This window comes from Balaenoptera musculus, chromosome 7 (assembly GCF_009873245.2).
Source record: "Balaenoptera musculus isolate JJ_BM4_2016_0621 chromosome 7, mBalMus1.pri.v3, whole genome shotgun sequence".
Classification (NCBI taxonomy): Eukaryota; Metazoa; Chordata; class Mammalia; order Artiodactyla; family Balaenopteridae; genus Balaenoptera; species Balaenoptera musculus.
The window spans coordinates 78,982,190-78,994,021 of NC_045791.1; the positions used below are offsets into that span (position 1 = coordinate 78,982,190).

Here is an 11,832-nt window from a genome sequence, read left to right on the forward strand (position 1 = left end):
TATGGGTTCATCAACTGTAACAGATGTACCACACTAAGGCAAGATGTTAATAATAAAGGAAATTGTGCGTGTGTGTGTGCTGTGTGTGTGTGTGTGTGTGTGTGTAGGGGGAAAAAAATCTCTGCACTTTCTGCTTAATTTTTCAGTAACCCTAACACTGCTCTAAAAAAATAGTTTGTTAATTAGGGGAAAAACCTCTGCAAAACCTACTGCTGTATTAGGCATCAGGAATATTATGATGAACAAGACAGATAAAGTTCTTACTTTTATGGGGATACATTCTAGTGAAAGAGATGCAAAAAAATTAAAGTAAATAAAGTAAATACAATAAATAAATTGAAAACAAACCAAGGCTGTGGATAGAAGATGCAGTGTAAGTGCAGGGAAGGGATAAGTGTGGAATCTGCTTTAGATAGATGCTGGAGAGACTATAAAAATGAACCAGATGGGCCTCAGCTTTCAGGTGCAGCCCCATTTACCTCCTACATGTCATCAGGGCTCTTTGCATGAAAAGAGCATTCTCCCACGATGGTATAAACTGGAGAGGTACCATCATTTACTGCAATGGCATTGGGCAAAGCACTGTACCAGGTAATTTTGCATTCTTTCATTTATTTAGTCATTCAAAAATCACTTGCTATGTACTGAATGTCTGTGATATGCCAGACAGTATTCTAGAAACTGAGGAGCAGTGGCAAAGAACATAGACAAAAATCCCTGACTTCATTGAGTTTATCAGGTTTGATGGTTATAAGTCTGTGTAGAAAAATGAAACAGGAGAAAGGACATGCTGGGCGGGTTGTTGAGCCTTTAAGTAGAGTAACCCCTGAGAAGGTGGCGTTTGAAGAAAGACCGGAAGGAGGTAAGGAAGTGAGCCGTGTGGATATCTGGGAAAGAGCTTTCCAAGAAGGGAAAACACCAAGTGCAAAGACCCCAAAGTGGGAGCAACCTGGCCTGTTAAAGAAACAGCAAGAAGTCCAGTGCCACTGGAGCTGCATGATGGAGGGAAGGAATAGAATGAGATGAGGCTGGGGAAAAGAACCACCAGCAGGCAGAACCACCATCCCTGGACCAAAACAGGACTGGGAAAATTCATGCTTCCACCAGCCAGAGTACAAGACACAGAGCACTGCGTAGCTTACTCAGAGGGATACTGTCTCAGTAGTAGGGAAAAATTAGCCCTAGATTAAGACTGCTTTAATTTTGCCTAACAAAACTTAAAACCAAGGCTTGAAAAATCAAACTGTTTCCAAGTAACTGAATCCCAGAACAAAGCTCAACGATATTTAAAGGAATACAAAAATATTTAGCACCTAATAAGGTAAACATCACAATGGCTGGCATCCAATAAAAAAATTACCAGACAAGCAAACAAACAAGAATATATGACCATACATGAGGAGCAAAATCAATTAATTGAAACAGACCCAGAAATGACACAAGTGATAGAATTAGTAGCCAAGCTCATTAAAGCCGTTATTATAACACACTGGGTCTACTTTACACCAAAGCCCATCCCTTTACCTTGTGGGACATTGTGGTCTGTTTGCCCATCAAGGGTGAAGCCCTGCCTGAGCTCTACAATATCATGCCATGCTTTCATAATGGCTAATCTTTTCCCAAACATGTCCATTCTGGATCCAAATTAAATTCTCAGTGGAAGAGGAACTACAAGGAAGTTTGTGGGTTTAAACAGTTTCCCTTCTGGTGTCTCCCTCATGGAAGTGCTGTAATTTGTCCCAGAAGAAAAGTTCCTAGAGAGGCTGGTGGGGGGTGAGGTTCACTCAGAGTTTTAAGGAAAGGCCTGAAGGCAGCATTCCCAAGGAGCAGTATTGTACTTTTCAGAGTTCAAAAGGAAGAATCTGGCATTTTACCATTTAAGGTCCTTCTGTGGTTTGAGCCTTACGAGAAATGGGAAGCATTTAACATTGAAGATCACACAGTATATTGTGCATATACTTGTTCAGATCTGGCTCTAAAAAGACAATGGCTTTCTTTTTCAGATAGTTCTAAAATCCTTTTGACTTATTGAATCCAGCAAGCTCAGCTTTAGATCTTCTGTTTTTTAATGGTTTGGGGAAAATTATCATAGATTCCATTTTATTGAGAGTGTATCATTTTAGTGATATATTTGTAAGAGGCTAATTTCACAGGAAAAATGAAAAAGCTTACCTCTTTGGTCTTTCTCAGCTCCTCTAATTGCAAGGTGTCCCTTTCGTGTTGTTTTAAGAGCTCCTAAAAATAATTTTATTTGGAAAAGGTCAGCACTGGGGTTCTGGCACTTCTTTCAGAAAATTAAGAAAGCCGGAATAGGATTCAGGAATATAATATTCACCAAAGTTTAGATGTTGCTTTAATGAAGCACACATTATAAACTAATGACATGACATGTTGAAGTTAAATAATGAAAATCTTACTCATGTTCAACCCTAGTGCATCGAGAAATATTAAAAGAAATCATATTTTCATTAAAGCCTTTTCTTTTGTTTGGGTACAGATTTAATACTGTTAATATCCAGTTCTCCACAGATTGAAGTTTATATTCATTGTAATCCCACTCAAAATACCAACAGGCTTTCTTGACAAGATAATTATAAAATTTATATAGAAATACAAAGGATATAGAAGAACCAAAATAATCTTGAAAAGCAAGAGCAAAGTTGGAAGATTTTTCTCCCTGATTTCAAGCTACAGTAATTAAGACACTGTGTTGTTGGCCTAAATATAGACAAATAGTTGAATGGAACAGAATGAAGAGTCTACCCCCTGCCCCCTCAAATACAACAAAGACGCCAAGGTAACTCAATGGAGAAAGGGACATCTTTTCAACAAATCATTCTGGAACAATAAATATCTATATGGAAAAAAAAAGACCTATGGCCTTTACCTTGCTCCATACACAAAAAATATTCAAAATAGATCATAGAATCATAAAAGCTAAAATTAGAAAGCTTTTTAGGAACTAGAATATCTTCATGTTCTTGGAATAGGCAACAGTTTCACAGAAGACACAGAAAGCTGTTACCATAAAAGGAAAAAATTGATAACCAACTTTCATCAAAACTGAAAACTTCTGTACATGGAAAGACAACGTCAGCAAAATGAAAAGGCGAACCACAGGCTGGGAGATAGAATTCGCGACACGTATGTCTGACAAAGAACCTGTATCCATAGTTTAAAAAGTACTCCTACATACCAATTATAAAAAGATAAGCAACCCAAGTTCTTTTTAAATGGCAAAAAACTTGAACCAAAGCTTCACAAAAGAAGACATATAAATGGTCTAATAAGCATATGAAAAATTGCCTGACGTAATCAATCATCAGGGAAACTAAAGTCACAATGAAATACAACTTCATACCCATTGGAATAGCCAAAATTAAAAGAGTGGTAATACTAATTGTTGTTGATGATATGGAACAACTGGAATTCTCATATAGTTGAGATGTAAGAGTAAAATGATACAACGACTGTGGAAAATATTTTGGTAATTTGTTATAAATTTAAACCTATCCCTACTCTAGAGTCCAGAAATAACACATCTAGGTATATACCCAAGAGACATGAAAGCATATGTCTACAAAAATAGCTATACAAGGGTATTTATAAAAGCTTTATTGGTAAATGCCAAAAAATGGAAACAACCAAAATCTCCAAAAACAGAAAAATGGTAAACACATTGTGTGATATTCCTACAAAGAAATACTACTGTGCAATAAAAGGAATAAATTGCTGATATGAACAATGAATGGATAAATTTCACAGAAATTATTGAGGGAAAAGAAGCTATACACAAAAGGGCATATACTGTATGATTCCATTTATATGAAGTTTAAAAACAAGTAAAACTAGTCTATAGTTGTAGGAATCAAAAAAGTGGTTGTCTTGGGGCTGGTTTTGAGGGAGATAGGGTTTATCTGGAAGGAACACAGGCGTGCTCTCTGGGTTGATGAAATATTCTAGGTCTTGATTTGGGCGTTGGTTACATGGATGAACACATTTGTCAAATCTCATCAAACACGAGCTGTACATATCCAAATTTGCTTAGTCGAGTTTGCAACAGTGCCCTTTCTCTTCAGTTACAGTCAAGGATGAGAAGGCCATTCAGAGACTGGGATTTTGGTAAATAGGGAATTTCGGGTTCTATATATGTTTAGCATTCTATTATTTCCTGTTAATTACAATTTTCAGTCCAATAACCCTGTGGTAAGACTGCCTAGATAAAGGACAGCAAGACTGAGAATCTGCTTGCATAAATTTCCAGGGAAGCCGGAAAAGGAGGACCATGCCCCAAAAGACAAAAAGTTTGCCCCATTACAGAGGTCCCCCTGGGAACTGGAGGTCCCACCCAGACTGCACTTTCAACCATTGATGTGCTTTGGGCTGTTACCTCCTTCTCCCGATTGAAGTTCTCAAAGATAGCACTGTAGGAGTCATGTATTTTCTTCTTCTCTTCTTCTGACTCTAACTCAAATTTTTTGGTTATCTTCTGTCCTGTGGAGGTGAGGAAATCACATATATGGGTAAATGTAGGAAAAACAGACATGGAGAGAAAACCAGAGTATCTGAAGATAATAGAAATTCCAGACTGGGTCAAACTCAAGGTCCTTCCAGGCTGGTGTCTAACCTCTGAATCTCACCTGGAGATGCGTGAGAGTGAGGTGAACATGGAAATGGTTTTCCATCACATCAGCCTTATGGGATTTACTGCTAATGCCTCTGGTTCTTTTTGTGTAGTTTATTTTGGATCTGTTGCTTATTATTTTGTGCGTTCCCTCTGCTGAAGTAACCACTATGTGTTTTTGATACCCTTATCTTATAATACAGCTCTTGGCTCATGTGACTTTTCCAGCAATAAAATTTATTCTGTACTTAGCCCTGGGGCAGAGCTAGGCTTAAGTGGATTTGGGGGACAGGGGAACCTGCCAGCAGAGCCCCAGTACTAAAGAGGGGGAAGGACGGGTGTAGGTCTTACACAAATTTCTTCTTCAGCATTGTGGTGCTAGGGGTGGATAGGGAGGCAACCCCCGGGCTCACAAGATAAGTCTGGACTGAGCTACACTATGAGCAGCTAAATTCTGGTCTTCCAAAACTGCTCGTAGCATCTTAGCATGGACTCTGGCAACATGGGATGAGTGTAGTACGAGTAGCTGGGAGTCTGGGTGATGACGCGGGCTATGCTACACCAAGATTCTAGGTAAAGACTCAAAGAGGAGCAGCTCCACACCCCATTCCCCAGCCTTGACTCCAGGGTCTTCATGCTACCTCCTGGGAGTCCAGGGTGGGAAGGGCCTTAAGGATGACCTTTCCCAGGGAGTATCTGCATTTATATGAGTGATTTGTGAATATCAACTAAATCTGATCTGAATTGTGTTGGGCTAGGATGTGGAATAGGTTTATAGAGCCCCCAGTTCTACCTCAACTAGTCCTCTAGGTCAGGGAGCAGTTTCCAGAGATTTCTCTCTCTTTTTTCCATTTATGAAGAAGCTCAGTGGGGGTAGGAAAGTCTCCTATAGGGCACTATGTATGATCCAGGCTCTGTGCTAAGTGTTGGAAATATTTAAAAAAATACACAGCAATATATGACTGTGCCAAATCAACATGTTGTACACCTTATATCAATCCTTATATCAATTAAAATGTATCTCAATTGAAAAATATATCAAACATGGCTTCCTTTAGGGGGGACATGGGAGTATGGACTGTGTTGCCACTCCCCCAACAAGTGAATATTTGAAACTAATTCAAGAGCTTTTTTTCTGGAACTTCGGGGTCACCTGTACCCAGAAAACAAGTCTGCAATCCTACAGATTACCACAATCCACAGATGACAACTCTAAGAACCAGTTTCTGGCCAGGCACTCATCTCCGAACGCACCAGTATCTCTGGAAGCATCCTGAACCACTTAATGGTAACCTACTCAAATACCTTACTGAAAAAATACACAACTGGAAAGTAACCTATGTTAAACGTAAATTTTAAAATGAGTGTGCTGACCTAAATGAACATATCTACAGCACACAAAACTGTTTTGCTCCAACAAAGGCCAGAAGAATAAAAGCCTGAAGAGGGTCTTAGGCCACACTCTTGCTCACATTGCCTCCTTTAACTCCAGACAGGCATCACAGGCACGGATTCCTTAAGGCTGAAGAGAGAGACAGGCATGGGACAGCTTTTCTTTTACTGTCTCCAGAGCCCCTCTACATGTGAGCAGCTCATGGCTCTGGAAGAAACTGAGAAATAGAGCAATCCTAACCAGAAATGAGTGGCTCAAGTACACACACTAGAAAAATGCAAGTTAGAAACCCCAGGAGCTTCCAGGTTGGTGAACACGTAGTACCCTTGCAGAGGGCATCAAAGCTCTGTGCCCTGTCCCCATGCCTGGCCCTATGCATCTCTTCCATCTGGCTGTTCCTGAGTTATATCCTTTTATAAAAACCAGTGATCTAACGGAAAAAAACAAAAAGCAAAACAACAACAACAAAAAACCAAACCTCCGTTTTTTATTGTGCTGCTTCACTTTAAATATTATGGAATGTTCACTTCTTGTATTCCTGCTCTCGTAATCAACTGAAAAACTTGGTCACGTATGGCTTTTTAGCAAATAAACTAGGATTTAACATAACATTAAGGAAGACAAGCAGGCAAGCAGGAGTGCAAAAAATTCTACGGTTCTGATTCTCATCTTAAAACAAGGAGGACACAGGAAATTTATATGAGTTTCACATGCTGAGGATAATCTTCTGGAAAACCCCATATGGCATGTTGCTCTTATTACCCTGGCACAGCACTACATTAGGATGAGAAAGTTTTGAATAGCTTAAAAGTTCTGAGTAGCATAAATCTGGATGTGAGATAGGCTCGTCTGGTTGAACACTGTGTAAAACAGGGCCAAAATCACAAGGCTCAATTCCCATATATAACAACTGATTTTTCTGATTTGATCAAATGAAAACCTAACTGTGACCTAAACCCTATCATTTGTCTTTAACATATGTGCTCTTCGGAGCAAGGGGAAAAGGACAAAGTAGCATGGAGAAATAGACCACATCTAAATCATGTGGCCAGTTGACTATGTTGATAAAGAGGTGGCAAAATGTATAAACAGATAGTCTAAGTGTTCTCCTCCCTAAAACACTGACAACTAAAGGAAACTGTATCATCAACATATTAAAATAAGACAAGTGAATACATAAAAAAAGTGAAACATTTAAACCACTGTAAGAGTTTTTCTAAATACCTCCTATAATACACAAAACAAAAACAGTTTTCACTCTTTTTCTCAGGGAAAAAAAAGCATTGCCTTACCATCTGTTTGAGATTTGCTCAGAAAAATTGTGCTTGCCCTTGGGTGGTCAGAAGGGTTTGGTTCCAAAGCTAAGTCTGTATAGGAAGAAGAGAAAAAGGTGTGGTGATTTAGTTGAGTAGAAAAATACATGATTTTAAAGATAGCTACACATTGATTGAAACCACTTTTAATAGTCTTGAGAAGAGCTTTTAGTAATGACAAAAAGGCAATTTTAGTAAAGGCACAATATAAAAATTCTATTGGGAAACAGCAAAATTGTAGAAACTCTCCATACATGTGGAATAAAACCATGGCTATGTCTTAGACTTCTTTAACTTGCACCTAAATAATCTATGCCATTTTTAGATGAATCATATATGTGACTCCCCTCCTATTTATCAATTAAAAATTCAGTCACCCTCTTTTAAAGCTGATATTACTAGCACATTCCAGGAACAGTCTCAAGAAGCAAGTTATGCTGTGGCCAACTACTGTCAGATACCAGCTCAATATATCAAATATGCCAAAACGAAGTGAGTTGCTTTTGGCAAATGTTCTTCAGACAATCAAATGGCTAATTCTAACTCCATTCAACAAATGAACTCATTTAATTGGCTGTGGTTTATCTGGGGGCTATTCATCATGGCAGATTTAAGAGGACGACATAAAAGTTCAATGTTCTAATCTAGAGGAACACTTCCATGATAGTGATTTTTAACTTTGCCCTCTATTTCCAAAGCTAAACTCACTTCTTCATTCCACGCTGCATGATTAATTTGGGGCTTCAATAAGAGTACTTTCTGGAGCAGATCATAGGGCTACTAGAAAAAAATTTTGGCCATACCTACACGAAAAGGTGGGTCTGCCTGTAGCCCACCTTGCACCAAGGTGGGATAGCGTCTTCTATTTAGGCAGAAATACAAAACAAGCACAAGCTACCACACAGGATAGTAAGGTTGTTGTTTAAAACAAACAAACAAACATAAAAGCCCTATGACACTTCCTCAGCAAAGTCCATCTCAAACCATTTAACCAATCTTTTAAGAAACTGGACCAAGATTCAGATAAAGAGTAATGGTTAAGGCAATTATTTCCCAAACCACATAATAACTGATCTGTTTTTGAAAGATGGCTTTGATGGTCAAAGTGAAATACAAATATATCCCTGCCTCTTAGAGAATCCAAAGAATACACACATTGATATATTAAAAACTAATTAGTCTAGTAGTGAATTCTGTCTAACCCAGCATTCCACAAATGTATCTACCTAGAATCCCCTTTTCCCACCCAGAAAGAATTTTGCACGAACAGTAATTTGGGACTTCCCGTTTTAACAGGAATCTGAGCCATCCATTTTAATGTCATTGCCAGCACTAGTAATTTACAGAGCTAAACCAACTGCTTTGTTCTTCATGAAAATTCCTTCACTGAATTTGAAGTTTATCAAGCTGCTTTTGGAGAAAATATTCTATTCAACATTTTTATGTAAAAGACCCATATAATTATTTTAAAGTTTTTTTCTCCTACATATTTGAAAAACTAAGACAATGGGAAAATAAATTATTTCAGCTGTACACAAAATGGCAGGCAGAGACTTTCACAGCTGCCTCTAACCTATAGCTTCCGAAAGAATTCATGACTACTTACCTATACCAAAAAGAAAGTAAATAGACTACATTTGAATCTAAAAAATAAGCAGAAATGTTTGCAAAGTAGCTGTATTATTTATCAGTGTCTATGGCATGGTAAAACTTAACAATTTTCAATGGAAGTCCAGGAAAATTAAGTGCCAGAATCAAAGAGAAGCAAGCTTTAACACACACACACACACACACACACACACACCCGCCAAACCAAGATGTGCTACTACAGATCTAAATACAAAAATCAAGAAGGCTGGGATAAAAGAAATGACAACATGCAAAAAAAAAAAGTAAACTTAGCCCAAGTGACCAGAAAAAAGCTGGCACTCTCCCTACTCTATCCTAGGGGGTTCAAAGGTAGGCACAGGACCCAGGACCGGCCAATCAATCACAGCTGTCCTGGGACTTCCCAAGAAAAGAGAAAGGCAGAACTGTACTCTAGGATCCTCAGCTAGTCTTGAGCTGCTGGACACTCCCCTTGCTATCATGAGGGGAAAGGCTTTTCAGGAGACATCAACAGAGGAGAGCAGAACTGAGGAGATCATTTAACTCCTGGGTCAAGTAGTGCTTAACTCTGTGATGTTCTTTTAACTTGCAACTGAAGGAGACCTGGTTAATCAGCAGTACTGATGATCACACTAAAGGTGGGGAAAGGTAAAAGTCACTTGCTCATTCCTTTAACAAATATCATGAACAAAAATCTGCATGAGACAAAACGATGCTCTGTTTAAAAATTACACACAACCATTCACAATCATTAACACACAATGATTCACAACCGTTACTTTTAGTTGCTTTTCTTATACGTTAAAAAAAGCTCTAATTAGTGTACAATTTATGTCTTCTTGTTACTAACAAGCGCTCTCCACCCCACTGTTGCATATTTATTGTCTAATGAATACACACTGGCCCATCAAGTGTTATTCCTATACTGGACTTAGCCAATCCCCTATTGCTGGGGATTGGTGCTTACAAAGTTCTATTCTTAAAATATTATGAGGAAAATCTTCATGTACATAGTTTTTTAAAATAATGGTTTTATCTCCTTAGCAAAGATCTTCGGAAGTGGAATGACTAAGCCAAAAGGTTAGATCACTTTCACGGCTCCATGTACAATGCTAAATTGCTTCCTAAAGAAGGTGGGGGGCACATTAGGGTATAATGCTACCAATCATGACATTTTGAGTTCCTACCCTTGCTTTGGATACTTGAAAAAAAAAAAAAAATTCCTACTGATATGAATGAGGAACCTCACTGTAGATCTAATTTGTATTTCTTTTGATTACACAGTTTGACCATTTTCCCACAGTTATCAGTGTTATTTCCACTTTGGTGAGTTGGCCTATCATTTGAATGTACTGTAAACACCAGGGCCCTACTGCTGTCAGTTTGCATGAGGTTTTCAGAAAATATTAATCTTTTGTTTATAGCCTATATAACTAACAATTTTCTATATAACTTGCACTTTTTGCTAATGAAAAATACCACATCACTATCTTATAGAATGGACATGTGAGCCATTAGACAGTAAACTCATACATACACACAATATTTCTGCACTTCCCATTAACTATCTTCCCAAGAGCCTAAGGAGACTATGATAAAACCTACCACACTCTTCACTATCACAAAGGTAAGACTGCCAACTATTAAGCAAAGCTTTACCACCCACCATCCCTCTCATCCCTCTCCCCACCACATGCACACACAGTAATTTAGAGACTTCAGGAAATTACTGTGCATTCAGGAAATTACATGGATTCTTCCGAAAGTTATTTCTTTAGAAACCTCTAAGAATGTTTTACCCAGGAGAAATATTCTTGAGCTCATGATTAGGGGTTATGATTAAAACTGTATTTTAAGACCCATCATTTTTGTATTATCAATTTAAATTGCAACTTATTTGACAGCATGATAGGTCGATGTAGAAAAAGTATGATTAAAAAAAATTAAACTCGGTCTTAATGTAAACATTCCTCAGAGGAAACCTGTAAAACACCACCGACACTGAATACTGTTTTTCCTCCAATCTAAGATTCTACCAGTTGTTAAGATCCATCTCAATTGCAGTTGTTAAAAGTGTGAAAACATAGGCAACTTAGAACAAATGAAATGCATCACTGAAGGCTAAAAGTGTTAAAACTATGCTATCAAACTGTCGATAAATGATTTTTCCTTGTTAAAATATTAGAGGGAGAGGGAAGTGACCAAGAAAGCATCTGACAGAAGCAGCATATTTCAGAAAGCGATTAATATCAACATATTGATTTCAATATATTCCAAATAAACAGGAGATGTCAGCAGTTTCTGGGCCAACTGCTGAGCACCAGTTTACTTAACGGTAACCACTGCATTTACTGAACTGCCCTAGCATCCCTATACTGTACAGTGTATTAGTTTTATGGCTCATAATACAAACATTACAATCTTTACAATTACCATGTAAACTGATGATTTCATCTCTTTGAGTCCACACTTTCCACCGCAGTCAGGGAGTTCCTGCCAGCCAGCCCTGAGCTGGGCTGCCTCACCAGCGGGTACACAGCAGGCTCCTGCACCTGCCAGGCTACTGCTCACCCAAGCCTTGATCCTGCTTTCCTAGCTTCTGACCATCCTGGCTTCCAAACTTCCCAGCTCTGGTTTCCAACTGCTTCTGTACCTGCCTCTACCCTGGTTCTCAGTTTTGCCTTATTTTAATCCTCAATCAGTGTTACAGTGATCATGACTGAGAGGTGACACACAGGTAAGTACACCTGGCTTTATATATTTCTAAAGAGTACTTTACTCAGTTTCTTGGACTTTTAAGAACCTTTGTGGGTTGCAAGTTACCTTCATTTCATTTCACATTACGCAGTGTTACTGTTTTAACTCTTAAGTTTTATTACTTTAATACACTAAAC

At 38.3% G+C, this 11,832-nt stretch overlaps 1 protein-coding gene across 1 annotated transcript in view; it reads right to left on the reverse strand.

The window, feature by feature from the left end:
- The window catches only part of FLACC1 (flagellum associated containing coiled-coil domains 1), a 40,508-nt gene that overhangs the window by 4,775 nt on the left and 23,901 nt on the right, over positions 1-11,832 (reverse strand). Inside the window, exons 10-11 of the mRNA XM_036857018.1 lie at positions 4,391-4,494; positions 2,173-2,235 (exon numbers count right to left, since the gene is read on the reverse strand). Coding sequence (XP_036712913.1) covers positions 2,173-2,235; positions 4,391-4,494 — 167 coding nt within the window. The remainder of the gene's footprint in view (positions 1-2,172; positions 2,236-4,390; positions 4,495-11,832) is intronic.